The sequence below is a fragment of the Physeter macrocephalus genome, chromosome 1 (assembly GCF_002837175.3).
Source record: "Physeter macrocephalus isolate SW-GA chromosome 1, ASM283717v5, whole genome shotgun sequence".
Taxonomy (NCBI): Eukaryota; Metazoa; Chordata; class Mammalia; order Artiodactyla; family Physeteridae; genus Physeter; species Physeter macrocephalus.
The window spans coordinates 101,726,070-101,743,689 of record NC_041214.2 but is presented as its reverse complement, the minus strand read 5'-3'; the positions used below and the strand labels follow the sequence as shown (position 1 = coordinate 101,743,689).

At 46.4% G+C, this 17,620-nt stretch overlaps 1 protein-coding gene across 1 annotated transcript in view; it reads left to right on the top strand.

The window, feature by feature from the left end:
• Positions 1-14,988, top strand: part of C1H3orf52 (chromosome 1 C3orf52 homolog) — a 29,410-nt gene extending 14,422 nt beyond the window's left edge. Inside the window, exons 3-6 of the mRNA XM_007104010.3 lie at positions 1,239-1,366; positions 7,188-7,258; positions 10,545-10,726; positions 13,769-14,988. Of these exons, the coding sequence (XP_007104072.1) occupies positions 1,239-1,366; positions 7,188-7,258; positions 10,545-10,726; positions 13,769-13,773 (386 nt within the window). The 3' untranslated portion in view covers positions 13,774-14,988. The remainder of the gene's footprint in view (positions 1-1,238; positions 1,367-7,187; positions 7,259-10,544; positions 10,727-13,768) is intronic.
• Positions 14,989-17,620: the final 2,632 nt, after the last annotated feature.

Here is a 17,620-nt window from a genome sequence, read left to right as displayed (position 1 = left end):
TAGGCAGGCTCTGCCCGGTACCTACCAAAACTCCAGACTCCCAGAAGGAAAGGAGAGGCTCAGCACAAGCCACACTGTTTCTGCAAACAGTTGAGGCACAGCCAGCCACTCTTACCAGGAAAGTAAGATGGGAAAGTAAGATGGATTTCTGGGAACACTCCAGAAATCCAAGTTCCAGATTCCAGCCAGGGGCCAACATTACGCTGGACTTGCTAAGGCTGTCAGCCTCCGGCCTGCTCTGTTCATTCTTCTGCACATTCCCTTGCTCCTCATGCCTCACACTTAAGACTTCCCTCAGGGAATAAGGACCAGGACTCTTACTTCCATCATAAACCCAGAATTGATGCCACTGTGGCCTTTTCAGAGTCCAGTAAAAGAGGCTGATAATGTTAGGTTTGAGGCGTGGGATTACAGAAAAAAATTCACGGCAGACACCTGGTTCCAGTCCCCACGCCTTTCTCAGGGCCGGAGAGGTTGTCCCCGAGTGACCCCGGCAGGAAGCCAGGGGAGCATAATTAGTGCCAGCATGCCAGCTTTGAACTCCTGGCTCCGACTTTGTGTGTGTTCCCTTTGGCTCTAACTGCTTAAAAAATCAATTAGCTCATGGTCCTTAGAACACAAGCAGCCAACTGTTGTCCCAGGAATGTAAGTCCCGTGAGCCCTGGGGCTCTGAGTGCAAACAGAGTGCGTCAACATCCCCGCGTGGGACATCCTGGAGAGCCATGACTTCATGCTCACGCTCTCAGATTCGAATCCTCAAGCTGTTCTGTTCCTTGATGGTCACTTCCTCAGCATGTGTACAGAACCGAAGAGGATTCAGCAAAGTTCCTTGCTCTGCTCCTTGTCCCCCGTCCCCCATTGTTTTTTGGCCCCTCCAGAACGTCTCCAGTGTCTGCCTTGGCGCCTGTGCATGTAGCTAAGCTACAGGGTCAGTTTAACAAAGGAGCTCATGTTCTTCCCAGTTCCACCGCCCTTCTCCCAGTCTGTGTTCAGTGGAATCTGAGCCCCCTGTGGCGTCAGATAAAGCAACAAAATTTATATCAAGATAGAGGTGAGCCCTTGTCTTTATTCAGCCTTACTGAGAAAAGCATTTCTGCTTATTCTTGCTTACTGTGTCCAGGCTTTATCCTTGATGAATATTCATTGTTTGTTTTTTAAGTATAGCAGCCAGTGGAGTAAATAAGTTTATTATTTTATGCATGTGTTTACTTTTTATATCCCCCCCCCATTCTCTTTAGTAACCTATGTTGATGAGGATGAAAATGAAATACTTGAATTGTCGTCTAATAAAACATTCTTGGTCATGCTAAAGATTCCAGAGGAGTGTGTTACTGAAGAGAAATTGCCTGACCTGCTCACGAAAAGGGTAAGATACCTTATGCATTGTTACTGAGTTCTTAGCATTAGAGTATGAATTCTCCTGGAACAGCTGGCTTAGAGCTAGCCGGTAAGTAGCTTCAAGCTTGGATTCTTTGGGTAGTGGCAGAAACCGGTGCTTAGAAATGGATTTTCTGTAGTGCAAAGCCAGAGGGAGGAGCTCTGGCCTCCAGCTAGATGCATCCTGGAGGACAGTGTTCTGTTTCTCATTCTGGTCTTAATGCTTGATTCAACCTGAAGTTTCATCGAGGGTCTGCGATGTGCTCAACAACATGCCCGGTGCCAGGGTCACAAAGTCTGTGCCCTCAATGGGAGCTCACAGTCCAAGTAGAGGAAGCAATTAAATAGTTATAAACAGTGTGATATGTTCCATCACTGAGATACGTACAGTGTGTTTTATATAACCACGGAGGTGGGGATGGAGGCACGCAGGGCCTCCGGGAGGAGGTGACACTCAGGAAGAATCTTGAAATATGAAGTCGGGGTGTTCCAGATTAGAGAGCAGGGAACACTAGAGGATGTGCCCAGCAGTGTGCTATGGCCCCTGCATACTGTGCAGCGGACTTGCAGAGGTGAGGCTGAACAGGAGGGGACGGGTCAGATCATGAAGGTTTCTGTGTTCTTTGGTGAGGCCCTGAAAGATTTTAATCGGCAGGCTGACATGGTCAGCTTCTGATTTTAGTTGTTCTCTGTGATGATGGAAAAACACTGGAAGTAGAGCGCTTAGTTAGAAGGTGTTGTAATAATTTGGGTGACAAATGAGAGAGCCTTGAACTAGGGCAATGTCAGGGGGAGTAATTAAGGTTCAAGTGAGATTTCAGAGGTCTTCTCCCTCAGTAGGACTTCATGGCTGGTTGGACGTGGGTCTGAGGGAGAGCATGGCTCCAGGCTCCTGGTTGGGTGGCCACGTGGGTGGACGGTGACATCATTCACGGAGCAGGAAATGCAGGAGAATGAGCCTCTGTGCAATATGGGGGCTCTGCAGCCAGACCACGAGGGTTGGTGGGCAGTCCTGGTCACCTTGTCATAGACAGGGTGGTTCACAGCCAGACCCAGAAAAGTTTTTGATAAGAAAACCTAAGCAAGACTAGCCTGCCGTCTGTTACCCTCTTCCCTGCAGTTGATAGTTTGAATGGAGTGAGCCCTCTTTATCTGGCTTCCATCTGATTCCATCTAGGTCACCCCAGAGTCAGTTTCTGGGCAGCCAGGTGCATACCGTTTGATTGTCCCTTTGATCACAGGAGTTTGTACCTTGCGAGGATTATTCCAGGTTTCTCTTCCTCCTTCTTTTCCTTGTTTATATCTTATCTGCAGTTCCCTTTTCCTCCTTTCCTGCCACCTGCTTCCAGAGCAAGTTGCTGAGTGAATAGCCTGTTGCTACTTTCCTCTTGGTTGCCTTTTTTTTTTTTTAATTGTTTGGCCACGCCGCGTGGCATGCAGGATCCTAGTTCCCCTACCGGGGATCGAACCCGCACCCCCTGCAGTGGAAGCTCGGAGTCTTAACCACTGGACCACTAGGGAAGTCCCTTGGGTGCTTTTTTGATTGAGGGGTTTTGCACTGGCAGAGCAGAAACCAAGTGAGTCAGCATCCACATGTGTCACCTGTTACAGACGACACTCTATGTCAAAGGGAACTGGATATTAATCACTCACTTTAAAGCCGTATCTCTTTTGCACAGAAGCAGGCGTGAGCAGATTCTGCAGGTGTTTTTAACTCATCACCGTGTAGTGGCTGAGGAACAGGGACTGGCAGATCTCTGGGGCAAGTTCACAGGCCTCTTTGAGCTTGTTCCTGCTCTGATAAACGGAAATCACCGCACTTTCCCTCTATACCCACAGGTGCATATGAGGTGCATATTAAAGAACTTTGTAAAACATTTTTAAAAAGAATTATCTGATTTGCAGATGATAAACGTAAGGTGCAGTGAGCTGAAATGACTCCTGCCCCTGGCTTCCCAATCAAATATGTTCAGGAACAAAAATGAGGAACTTAGAGATATTACTATCTAATTATCAGGTCAAGATCCCCTTTCTTCCACTTAGGCCAGTTTCCAGAAGTTTCTGGACATGGAAGGTAAATGGGAGTGGATATTGAAACACTGTGCCCTCTCTTTTGCTTTACTGTCTTGCTTTTCTAAACAGTTTTCCTGGCCCCTCTCATATCTCACTGCCAGTTTCCTTCTCTTAGGGTTGGGGCCGATACTCTGCTTAAGCCAGCCCGTTAGCTCTGTGGTGTCATAGCTCAGCCCACGTGCTTGTTGCAGATTAGCGTTGGCCCCTCTGATGATGCAGGGAAGGCATCCCTCTTCCTCTGGAAGCTGTTTTCTTTTGTTTTTGTTTTTAACATTATCACTTTTTAAAAAGTTGAGGTATAGTTGATATACAGTATTATAAGTTTCAGGTGTACAACATAGTGATTCACAGTTTTTAAGGTCACACTCCAATTATAGTTATTATAAAGTATTGGCTATATTCCCTGTGCTGTACAATATATCCTTTTATCTTATTTACTTTATACATAGTAGTTTGTACCTCTTAATCCCCTACCCCCGTCTTGCCTCTCCCCGCTTCCTTCTCCCCAGTGGTAACCACTAGTTTGTTCTCTGTATCTGTGAGTCTTTCTTTTTTGTTATATTCACTAGTTTGTTTTATTTTTTACATTCCACATATAATTGTTATCTTACAGTATTTGTCTTTCTCTGTCTGACTTATTTCACTTAGCATAATACCCTCGAAGTCCATCCGTGTTGCTGCAGATGGCAATAACTTATTCTTTTTTATGGCTGAGTAGTATTCCATTGTCCATATATACCACACCTTCTTTATCCATTCATCCGTTGATGGACTCTTAGGTTGCTTCCATATCTTGGCTATTGTAAATAATTGGAAGCTGGTTTTTGATGAGCCACTGTGCCTGACTCTGGTGATCAGCTCACTGGGCTCTGAGCTCAGTTTGTACCCAGCCTCATAGGCATAGTGTGAGAGACACCAGAGCAAGGGGTGAGGAGCCCCTCTTTTCACTTTTTTGGTCCCAAAGTGGGTAGTGTGGTTAACAGCTCCTAAATATGTAAATATGTCCTAATTATAGCAGGGCACCATGCCACCAAAAAGAATGTTAGAGTGGACACTGAAAGTGATCTAGTATACCACTCCATCTCTTAACAGAAAATTTTAACTTAAAATTTTTTCTGAGTACATACTATGTGCAAAACACAGTGATTAGGGCCCTAAGGATTAATAAAGGAAGGATGAGAGGGAGGGAAAAAAGAAGGAAGGACAAACATAATTCCTGACATAAGAAGCTCAGTCTTAAAGGAAGAGAGTGGCATTATTGTTGTTATTATTATTATTTTCAGCTCTTGAAAAATAATTCCGTCTGTAGCATCCTCATCTTCTTCCCTGTCCTTCTGAGTGGCCCTGGGAGAGCCAATTTCCAACCTCCCGAGTTTTCTAAATGACTGTCAGCCTGTTGGCAATATTCTTTTCTCTGGGGCTCAAAAACTATAAGATGACCCAGTCGTTTTCCCCCAAAGTTCTTAACACTTAATGCTACTTTCCTCCTTGATATTCAGAAGGATTCACTTTCCTCCTTGCTTCATCTCCACTGGGTGGTGTGATAAAACATGAGGAAGCTGGCCTTAGTGTCTGTAACATCTAGGATTGAATCCTGTACTAGCAGAGTGGCCTGGGCCATGTTTTGTAACCTCCCTGAATGCCTGGAATTTTTTTCTTTTTTGATCAGTGAGAAAGGGAGAGATTGGAGAGATAGCAATGCCTCTTATGTCGAGATTCTTATGCAGATCATAGCAATAGTGACAGGATTAGAGGAGGTGCTCTAATCCCGTCTGCTCTACCTTGGAGAGAATGAATTGTCACCGGTGAGTTAAGTGGGAGCGAAATATGGATGCAGCCTCCATGAGATTCTGCTTGGAATGGGTGGGAGACAGGTGGGCAAGTTTTCCTCGGGGGTAGTTTTGCTGCTTGCTACTGGATAAAACAGTGAGGCACCGAGCTGTGATGGGTGCCGCGGGGCGTGTCAGGCTCAGCATGGGGGAAACCGCAGGTGTGGAATTTCTAGAACAGCGTCAGGGCTGAGGCTTTAGGCCGGCAGGAGTGGGTCTGGCCGGGCTCTCAGAGGCCTGGCCGTGGGCTTGCTTCCAGCCTCAGAGCTGGGTCCATGCTAAGGGGTGTACCCAGATCTCAGCACTGTCCTCCTGCCTGCTAAGAGCAAGGCATTTAACCTTCAAAGTAAATTTTAAAGAGATGCAACGTAAATACATTCAGCCACAAGTTCTCGGGTACTATAGGTGAGAATTCACATCTCTGAAACATGATGAGAAGACTAATCAAAGACTGGGAGAAGATATTTATGACACAAAACCAACAGCTAGTGTCCAGAATGTAACACCAATCAGTTTGAATAAGAAAAAGACAACCCAAGAGAAAGACAGGGCCCTAATAGGCAATTCAAAGGTGAGAAATCCCACAGAGTTAATAAACACACCAAAAGATACTCAACCTCACTAGAAAGCGAGACGTTGCCAGTGAAAACGATGTAAAACACGATGTTATACTCATCAGATTGGCAAAAATGGAAAAATCTGGTAACATTAAATGCTGGCAAGGCTGTGGGAAATAGAGCATTTATACATTGCTGGGAGGGGAGTGAAATGGAGAGCAATTCAGAAAGACTTAGTTAAGGTGGAGATGTGCTAACTCTTGGACCCGAGTCCATCTCTTGGTATATGGCCCAGGGAAACTCTTACCTGTATAAGAGAGGCTCAGAGAGGTTCAAGCAGGATCACCTCGGCGTAGTTTGTAGCAGGAGAAAGTCGGAAACAAAGCCCATGGCCACCAGTAGGGGAAGGGATGAGGTGGGGCAGTCATTTCATGGAATCTCTGCAGTTAGGAGTCACATTGAATGACCTCCATCTAGATGTACCATTATGGGTAAACCTCCAATGTGATTTTGAGTGAAAAAAAGCAAGTCAGAGAAGATTATGTAGAATACGGTATGTTTCATTTGAATAAAAATGTGCATTAAATTTATGTAGTTATGATTACACAGGGGAGTGTTAGGTTTATAAAAACATGCATGGAAAGGATACATGCCAGCTTCAGGACAGTGGTTAGTAGTGGGGAGGGAGGGAGGAAAAACAGAATAGTGTGTAGGAATAGCTTTAGCTGTGTTGGGCTTCTTCACGTAAAGGGCTCGACTAAATATGGTAAAATGTGAAGGCATGAAACCTGGGTAGTTGGGAACACAGATGTCATTATTTTTTATGGTTGCGACACTTCATGGATAAAATAAGAACTCCATATCTTTGCAACTGTTCCCCCACTTGGTCCCATTATCTAGAAACAGCATGGCTGTTTCTCCTTGGAGTGAAGCTCTGGAGAAAAGAGAGAAGAGGCCCTTGTTCGGTTATGTACGGGGCCCTGAGCGGCCTGTTTTGCAGTCTTCCTAGCCCCACGGGGGTTCCCTCCTTCCCATGGCGCTTCGTGTCTGTGTGGGCTCAGGCTGCCGACCAGGAAGGCCACAGGTCTCAGCGCAACATGTGAGATGTTGAAAATCCCAGCCTGGTCACTTGATCCTTACAAATGAGATCCCTTGAAATGAATGCTAACTTGAATTTTGGTTGGTGAGGGGCCCACCCCTTCCTGTTTCTTCATCCAGAGCCTCTAGGTAAGTTAATGCCTCCCTAGAGTTGGATCTCCTTTGCTTAGGAGTAGTTTTGCTTTGTCAGGTGATATGCAGTACGATCTGGCAGTAATGTGTGTGGTTGTTAATTTGGCCCTGTTTGTTTTAGATCACAGATGTGTACAGTTCATCACCAGCTCTGAGCCGTTACTTTACTTCAGTTGAAATCATAGACTTCAGGTAAGAATGTGGAGCATTATGTGCTGGTGTATCTCTGGAAATCGACACTCATCACTAGTTACCAAAAAGGACTTCCCTAATCCAAAAGCACAGAGGGGACCAACGGAAGATAGAACCATAGTGTCAGTGCCGGGAGGGTCTTTGGAGGCCAACTAGCTCAATGCCCTTATTTTACGAAGGAAAAAAATGAAACCCAGATAAATTATATGACTCAACCCAGTAACAGGGAATAGAGGAAAAGCCCAGACAAACCATTTCTGTTTCCCAGCAGATGCTCAAATAAGCTAAGAGTAGAAATAGAAATAGATCTCAGATAGTGCTGTGATTATGTACTGGCTTTTGCTTTTGAGGAACACAAGTCATATACAAGTTCATGCTCCTTGTATAATATTAAAAAATAAAGATACATGCTACCGGAAAAGTACACATCCTGCCTTCCCCTGCCCCACTACCCCTGGACACTTCATGTGCCAATCAGTTCCACAGTGAATTCCAATCCCTTCTACAAAATGAACAACAATCACTGGTCTGTGTGATTTCTTCTGTGCATGTATTTACCATATATACTTTGTGTATTATACATGTGTAACATATACGCACGCATACGTATTGTTTCCTTTTTAGTTTCCTCCTAATCTCTAATGTTTTTATATATGTCTATAGACACTTAGGGATAAGTGTGTATGTATGTAGAAGAGTCATTTGATTATCCTTTTATATTGTTAGGACAAGATTTGCAAGGCAAAGCTTTATTACCTGCTGTGCCTAAGCTATCCCTGGAATGTGACCATCAAAGGCAATTTTACATTGAGGTTCCTCCTCTCAAACCATAAATTTCCCAAACCTGGGAGGGGAAGCACGTGAAGCACTGGTGCACGGTGGGGTAAGACCAAAGGGATTTGGAGTCTGAAAACACAGTGGCAGGTTGCCTTGTCAACAACACTGTTCCTCCTTCTTTATGGACCGCCAGTGTGCATGCTACCTTATGGTGACACTTTTGAGCTAGCCTATTTTACTCATAAATTACTGGTATTAAAACACCAATAGAAAAGGGAGAAATGCATAATCAGACCCAACTTTCCTCTGTGCGCTTGCCCTAACTTACAATTCAAAGACAGAGGTGAGAGAGGAAGGATATTCAGAGCGTAAAGGGTCTTACCAAGAATCCAGCCCATATTACGGGTCTAGAGGAGATGGGATTGCATAACGGGTTGGGGTAAACACTGAGAAAAACCCATCAGAAAACTGAGTAAAACAAAATCTGAAGAGTAATGTGAGAGAATCTATTCTGAAAAGTTATTTGAAAGAAAAACCCAAGGGTTTTAGGATTTTTGGATAAAGAAATTCTGCTGGGAAACATTTTTGTTTCATTTTTTAAAGTCCAGACAGAGTTTCAACTGTGTCGAACTGAGAAACAAACGCATTGCCTCCAAAGCCTGCTGCCGCATGTGGGCAGGAAGGAAGCCGCTGAATCCCTGGCATACGGGCTTGTATCCATGGTGGATCCCACCTCAGTCCTGGACCCACCAGCAGGAACCTAGGAAAACGTCCTTTGGTTCATCAGCTTCTGGGCCCACTGTAGTGGTGGGCAGCTGAGGCAAAGCCCACAGGGTTCTCTGCTTCCCTGAAAAATCCCTTCTCTCCCCTCAAAATTCAGCCTTATGTCAGTTCGTCCAGTGGCCTGACTTGGACGTACTAGGAGGGGCTGGCCAGGCCAGGTTAGGCAGCACAACCCTCTTATTCCGCTTCTGGCCTGGTCTTCTGCAAGTCAGCCTCTGGTCCTTTCTGTTAGCAAACCCCAGTCCTTGCCTGTGGGTCTGCAGGGTGGCTGCGTGTCAAGGTGTTGACCATCATTAGCTATAATTAGAGGGTGAAGCACAGGGAACAAGCAGTGGCACCTGCAAACCAGAGTAGCTGGCTTAGAGTTTGAAAGCATATTTTCACCTGTCTGTAGAGGCATCCTTGAAACTGTGAATTTCTCTAGAGTCCCGAGTGTGCGTTATTTGTATGAACCTCAGGGTTTGGCACACCTCTAGGCTGTAGTGGAGTTTATAAACTCAACTGTCAGCGTTATCAGTCTAAAAGTATTGGCCTATGTGACCTCTGGCCACAAGAGGGAGCTCTTTGCCAGTCGTTGGCAGGGACAGTGTCCTGATTCACTCCTGGGACTGGCTTGTCTGCAAAACTTGCCCTTATGTAAAATAGATAGCTAGTGGGAAGCAGCCGCATAGCACAGGGAGATCAGCTCGGTGCTTTGTGACCACCTAGAGTGGTGGGATAGGGAGGGTGGGAGGGAGGGAGATGCAAGAGGGAAGAGATATGGGGATATATGTATATGTATAGCTGATTCACTTTGTTATAAAGCAGAAACTAACACACCATTGTAAAGCAATTATACTCCAATAAAGATGTTAAAAACAACAACAACAACAAAAAACCAAGCTTGCCCTTGGGTGAGGGTCTCAGATGTGGCCACTCTTAAATATTTTATTGCTGGCTCTTAATCTGGACCTTTTAACAAAATCTAGGCCTTCTTGAACCAAAGGATATCTGTTGAGAAATCTAAATGTTAAGGTAGCATTTAACAAGCTGTATAGACTGTTGATTAGCTGAGGATAGCCTCATGATTATTTTTATTTTGGAAATAGGAAAGTATGTTCTAAGAAGATGAAAACTCCCTTTCCTTAGGTCCCCTTACTGAGAGTTGCAAAACCTTAGGAAGTGGAAATGGGACAGAAAAAGTTTCTCACTTTGGGGACAAACCAGGGAGGTATGATTTGCTGCTGGTACCCAGGGCCATCTGTGAGTTTAGGAGTCTCCATCCAGCCGATGGCAGAGAGCTTTGGGCCCTACCTTGAACATTTTATAGGTTAAGTAATGAGCTGGTTAAACTGAGTAGCTCTGACATGCACTTGTTGGGGCAGGGAGAGGCTGTGGTGTGAGAACAGGGAAAAAAGAGGTTCCCTGGCCTGCCTCAGGGGTAAAGCCTGGGGTTGGGCAGCTCTTGGAGCCTCGTTGACAATAGCTGAGTCAGTATCTCCCCTGCATGGCCTCTCCTGGCGGACTCCTAGGGGATGGGTTCTAGGTGGAAGGAGGAGGTTAGGATCACCTCAACTTTGTGTGATGGATGCATTGATGAGGGGCCTTCTAGGGCAGTACAGTCTTTGCTCTTTTGTTCTGGGAGGGAATGCAGAACTAAAAAGATGTTTTTCCTAAAATCAGTTTCCTGAGTTGCAGTGTGATTCTGTTGATATTTTTAACTGTCTCTGTTTGGTTTGCCTTTCAGTGGTGAAAACGCCACAATAACCTACCACCTGCACTTTGGGTTTCCGTCGGAAGACCACAACTTTATGAAGTATGTGATGAGTGAGGAGTTGGTGCTGGGCGTTTTGCAGCAGGATTTCCACGATCAGAACGTGCCCGGTTGTGAGACTCTGGGGCTTGATCCAGCGTCCCTCTGGTTCTCTGGTAAGTCGAGCACATCAGAAGGCAGAGCTGTGATAAACAAGTGAACCAGACAGGGCAGATGGCTCGATTTGCTTTCTGAGCAGGTGTGGTTCCACGCTCCGTGGAGGTCACCCAGTCCCTGCCCTCCGTGAACAGACAGAGCAACTGGAAAAAATGTTACGGAAACAACTAAACTATAAACATGAGGGTTGCTACGTGTTTCCTCGCTGTGGTTCACCCACACTCTAAGCCCCATATCCCACATCAGAATATCATTAGAAACCTTCATGGAAACACTGTGGTCTCACAAGAGAAGCAAGTGCTGAAGAGTTTGAAGTAAACAATATAGTTAAATTGTTGAAAGGTGACCTCAGTATGGGGAATCTATCTCTTTTTCTATTGAAGCCCACAGAGTCCATTAAGACAGGGGTCCCCAACCCCCCGGGCTGCGGACCGGTACTGGTCCGTGGCCTGTTAGGAGGCGGGCCGCACAGGAGGAGGTGAGCGGCGGGCGAGCGAGTGAAGCTTCATCTGCCGCCCCCCAGCGCTCCCCATAGCTTGCATTACTGCCTGAAACACCCCCGACCCCCACCTCCACCCCCAGTCTGTGGAAAAGTCGTCTTCCGTGAAACCGGTCCCTGGTGCCAAAAAGTTGGGGACTGCTGCATTAAGATATTAATAGAGGGACATAAAAAGCCATGTTCGTCTCTTTCCGTAGAAGATTGTAATACATTTACTCATCTACTTTTAAAACTAAGAAAAGGATGGGGAAATGGATATGTTTTTTTTTTTTACGCGGGCCTCTCACTGTTGTGGCCTCTCCCGCTGCGGAGCACAGGCTCCGGACGCGCAGGCTCAGCGGCCGTGGCTCACGGGCCCAGCCGCTCCGCGGCATTTGGGATCTTCCCGGACCGGGGCACGAACCCGTGTCCCCTGCAACGGGCAGGCGGACTCTCAACCACTGCGCCACCAGGGAAGCCCAGTTTTTTAACAAGCATAGAAGATACCCGACTTGTCAGAATCTGAGAATGTTGTACAAAACCTGCCAGAAAGGAAGGTGGAAAGGTGAGATGACCGCCAGCCTTCGAGACCGCCTTCCCTCACGTCTGTCTGCACTGAGCTTTGGCCTTACTTCCCATTCTTCTTCTCGTTTCCCACTTCTGATTCCTCACTTGGAGAGGTTTTAGCTCTTGTTTAATGCCAACAGTCTTGGATGGTTTTTCAGCCACAACCCATCAGAAACACTCTGCACATCAGCAGTGGTAAATACTAGTTGAATGAATGGAAAAGGTGAACGAGAAGGAGGTGTGGTGAGCGGCAGGCACGGGGCCAGCAGCCGAGGGTCAGGAGAGTGCAACAGATTATAAAGCACACACGTTACCACACGGTGTGACAAGAGGCATTTATTGTGATGACGCTTGATTCTTGGGAACGGAAAGTGGAAGTGGACGCGGGCCTCTCACTGCTGTGGCCTCTCCCTTGCAGAGCACAGGCTAGTAGTTAACAGCCATCATCATCACCTCGTATAGTTACAAAAGTTTCTTTTCCCTCATTAGGAGAACTTTGGGGATCTCCTCTCTTAGCAGCTTTCAAAGGTACAGTGCAGCAGTGTTAATGATAGTCACCATGCTGTACATTGCATCCCCAGGACTGATTTATCTTGTAATAATAGGAAGTTTGTGCCTTTTGACCACCTTCATCCAATTCCCCCTCCTCCACACCCCACCCCTGGCAACCACCAATCTGATCTCTTTTTCTATGAGTTTGGTTTTTTAAGATTCCACATATAAGTGAGATCCTGCAGTATCTGTCTTTCTCTGTCTGACTTATTTCACTTGGCATAATGTCCTCAAGGTTAAGGGAATTTTTTTATTGGATCACTGCCCCCACCTCCCTCCTACCTTTGAGCTTCCTCACCTAGTGGAGGGAGGGGTCCAGGGACAAGGAGGGGAAATCTGTTTTACAATGTAAAACAGCTGCATGAGTTATTTTGGACGTGGGGTAAGTTATTTTGTAGTGTTTTCTGACATGGGAAGGAGTTAACCAGTAGATTGAGTAAGGAACAAAAGCAAAAACTGATTAATGTGAGAGAGAAGAGGAAAAAGCTCTAGGCAATGAGAATAGTGAATCTCGTTTGCACAGATTTGGGGTAAACGGATGGGCTGGGCCGGCTGCTGGCAGAGAGGCCAGTGTATGCATTCTGCCCTTGAAAGGACTGCCTGGGGTGTCAAGGGAAAACATTTAGGTGGTTTGTAGATTCCCCAGGAAACACAGAGTTTAGCCAAAGAGCACTGCTTCTCAGCCAGGACAATTTTGCCTGCTCCGAGGTATTTGGCAAAGTCTAGAGACATTTTAGTTGTCACAATTGGGGGTGTTGGTGGGAAACTAGCATCTAGTGGGAAGAGGCCAGAAAGATTGTTCTCAACCTCTTAACAATGCACAGGACAGCTCCTGATGGCAAAGAATGATCCAGCCCCGAACATCAACTGCCAGAACCCTGCTGTGGCGCACGTGGGTCCCCTATGTCCTGTCCCGAGTCATTGCCTGGGTACCTCTGCTTTAGTCAGGCCAGCTGTGCACCATTTCCCTCATCAAAATGTCTCACTGAATATTGTGCTGTATTAAAAATGAAAATTTAGCGGTATTTTTATGGTTAGATTATGAAAAAAAGACTTAAAATGTCCTCTGTATCCAAAAGCCCTCGTCAAAATGTTATTTATCATGAATCATACCGAAGCAAATAAGCAAACAATGTAATTTGCCTTTTGAAAGGAATTCAGAGTTGTGTGCCTCTGCGTGCGTGCGTGTGTTTGCGCATGCGTGCCTTTGCGTGTGTGTGTGTGTGTGTGTGTGTGTGCGTGCCTCTGCGTGTGCGCGTGCATGCGTGTGTGTGTGTGTGTGTGTGTGTGTGTTCCCTGAAGAGTAAACCTCCTCTGTTAGGAATTTACAGATATTCCACTTTTACATTAGTTTATAATCAAACCCAATGAAATAAAATAAAAACATAAATGTTTAGAATAACCATGCTTTTTAAAAAATGGTGGCTTTGTATTTTCTTTTCAGAGTGAAGTGGTCGAGGTCGATCTGTGTCTGAAAGCAGCACTCCACTGAACTTTGGGATGAGGAGAATTCATTCCGTCTTACAGAAGAGATCCTGTGAATTAACGTAGAAGGACTCACAGTGACTACAGGGCTGGAGACGGCCCTTTTTCTCCTGATTCTGCACAGTTAGAGTCTGGCACTACGTCCAGCAAAAAAGCACCCATGGCTGCCCCAGCTGGGTCCAGATGGGGCGGGGTGACCAGGCGGCGGGTGGACCTGCAGGGCCAGGTCGCTGCTGTTCTTGAAGCACTCTCTGCCTCCACCCACACGTGGACACCCTCTCTTCAGGGTAAGCGTGGCCTTTGAGGCAGGATCCCGCCAGCCTGAGCCCGTGGCGAGAGAACGGGGAGAGGCGAGGTGAGGGAGAGCCGAGCCAATCGCTCCCTGAAATTCTCCGTCCCACCCCGATGTCTGATCTACCTCCAAGCAAGGCTGTGAGGAAGAGGCAAGCATTTCACCAGATGTAAGCAGCATCGTCTGTGTCTCCTTCCATAGCCGCATATCTCAGCAAACTAGCCTTGGCACTCCATCCAATGTTATGTAGAGCTACAGAAATGAGGTGTGTGTTTCTTATTTCCCTTCTGTGTATGGTTCCTGCAACTCCTGAACACCTCTTACGGAAACACGGGTCCATGTTAGTTTTGAACACACGACTCTCATTTTGGATAGTTTCTCCATTTATATTTTCATTAACTTTCATCAGAGAATCATTAAGACTGCTTACCATCTGCTCCAGGTAGTACATGTTGGTTTTTGTTGTCCAGAGTCACTAGCCTTCCTGTAGGATTCAGTGTCTTCAGGCACTGATTGTGTATCTTATTGAAGATGGTTGTGAAACAGGAAGAACCACGCTCAGAAATAAACTGCTGGAAGTTTAACGTCAGATCCTTTTGGAGGGGTGAGTGTGGAGTGAACAAGAGCGACTCTATTGGTCGTCTACGGATATAGAATTACCTGTCATGAGGGAACAAGGTGTCTTGTTAGGAAAATGGCTTTGCTGGAGATTTCCAGGAGAGTTTTGTGGTCATGTAATGAGAGGTTCTCAGCCTCAGTATCTCAGTTAAATTGGCCCTGGGTGGACGTCAGGCTGGGGGCAGATGCGTGCCGGGATGTGTTGGAGTACGAGTCTCAGGCTAGATTTGCCTGGGGCTCTTTATGACCCAGGACTCTGCATAATGTGAATGTGCTTTGTTATTTAAATAAAAGATAACATTTATCATAAGTCGGTGTTTCATTTTGAGGATAGTTCCTCCAACTAGTGAAACAGGTGAATTTCCCTCCTTCCTCTTATTTTATATGTCAAACCTAAACCTTCATGTTTGTACTTTTTTTTTTTTTATTGCGGTACGCGGGCCTCTCACCGTTGGGGCCTCTCCCGTTGCGGAGCACAGGCTCCGGACGCGCAGGCTCAGGAGCCATGGCTCACGGGCCCAGCCGCTCCGCGGCATGTGGGATCTTCCCGGACCGGGGCACGAACCCGTGTCCCCTGCATCGGCAGGCGGACTCGCAACCACTGCGCCACCAGGGAAGCCCCATGTTTGTACTTTTAAGAAAATAATGAAGAACTTTATTTTTGCCTCCGCATTGCCACGTTGACCTCTGCTGCGTAGGGGTTGACTCTCCAGGGCCAGGATTTGGGTTGGCATGTTCTCGCAGTAAATGGTGTTGGAAGTGACCTTTTCATTTCCCCCAGGGCAGCTTCCCCTTCTGAATGAATAAGATTGAACTGGGCTGGCCTGTGTCTTCCTCTCCCTGTTCCTGTTGCCGGGGGAGCAGGGGAGCCGTATCTCCTCTCCACTTCCCCCCGGGGCTCCGCAGACAGGACCAGGTGTCTGAAGAGCCTGGGGCTGGAAGGAAGGGCTGTTTCCTGTCTGGAGGAAGGACGGGGTTTGGTTCTGATTTTCCCTTCTCTTTTGGAAACCACCAAGATGCAGGCACTTTGTCTTGGGTTCTGACCACTTGAAAGTCATAGAGAGGATTTTCCATTAGTTTGACTCTTCTGCCCAAATGGTGTGGAAAGAACGGAACTTTGTGACTAGAGCATTTTGAGGTGTTTGGGGGAAAATGGCACTTATATACTGTTGTGCTATAGGAGATGAATTGATTGGCCATCAGACATCTTCATGACGAGCATAATGAAGGTACATAAGAAGGTTTCAACGAATATCTGTGGTATCACTGAAAGGATTTTTTTGTTTTGTTTTGTTTTGTTTTTTTGGCCACACGGCTTGTGGGATCCTAGTTCCCCATCCAGGGATCTGACCCAGGCCCTCAGCAGTAGAAGAGCAGAGTCTTAACCACTGGACCACCAGGAAAGTCCCTCACTGAAGGATTTGAGAAAAAAAACTGGTCTTTTCTGGGAGTCACTTAGGTACAGGCAGAAAGGATAAGCCAGATCAGTGGAACCTGCCCCTCCTCCCATTACCAACAAAAATTCTAGCCATGTGGCCTATTCTTTTCTCCCTTTCAATTTAACTTAGTTCTGCAGATTTTTTAATGATCTGTGTTGCAAAAGGCTATAGAATATACCAATGAAGAAGAGGATGATAATAAGGAAAAAAGCCACTGGTCTTATGAGGGAGTCAGGCTCTGCACAGATGAAACAGGAAACAGCAGGAAAAAATAGGTGTTAAGAATAAATAAAGACAAACTGCAGGGTTGTGTGATGGTCAGAGAAAAGGGTGAAAAGTATAGTTTAATTGGAGAAGGCTTTGCCTAGGAAGTAGGACTGGAGCTGAACCTTGAAGCAATGGTGGGATTTGAATAAACAGATTTGTTTTCCTTTACACATGTTTGTGTCTTAGGATGAGCTGCATGTTTTCTCCTTTCCCCTTTAGATGTGGACTCTGGACATGGATTCTGCCCTATTCAGAGTCTGATTAGTGCTGAGAAAAATGGGAGAAATCTCTATGTCTTCCCTTCTCTGCTCCCATTACTGTTTCATGGTTTTAAAATAAGCTGATTCACACTATTACTGCATCGCTAGCAGCAATCTTTCCTTTATGATTAAAGTTCATTATCCTCTTAGTAACAGAAGGCAGCCCTCTCATCTTATAGTTAGGAAACCAAGGTCTGGAGAGGTGGAAGGACCAGCCCAGAATTCCACAGTGTTGGGGAGCAAAGTCCAGCCTAGTGGGCAACGACACATGATCAATGGCCTCCAACTGGTGGGCACCCCAGGGTCATGCTCAGTTCAGGCTTGGCTACCATCTGGGAATCCATGAGGAGCACAGGTGGTGAGGGAGAAGGGATGGGTTGAGAGCTGTGATTGTCAGACTGTACAAGACTCTCTGGGGTGATAACGACCACTCAACGCTTCACCCAGTGCCTCGCAAAGGAACCCTCTGTTAGGAAAGGGGGAGAGACTAACACAGATCCATTTAACAGTTGACAGAACCGAGGCACACTCAGATCAAGTGGCTTTCAAGTAGCTTTCTGAAATCAGTAGGTTGGCTTGGAAAAGAACAGAGTCAGATAAACGTAAACAGAATCTTCTTTTTCTCTGAAGGCTCCTGTGGAATCTTGGGCACTCAACTTCCCTGTTCTACATATGCCTTTCCATTCCTGAGCATAGTTGAAGCATCTGTCACCCAAGGTTGTCTTAAAAACGTGAGCATTTGTATATTTTTTTTTTTTTTTTTTTTTTTTTGTGGTATGCAGGCCTCTCACTTTTGTGGGCTCTCCCGTTGCGAAGCACAGGCTCCGGATGCGCAGGTCCAGCGGCCATGGCTCACGGGCCCAGCCGCTCCGCGGCATGTGGGATCCTCCCAGACCGGGGCACGAACCCGGTTCCCCTGCATCGGCAGGCGGACT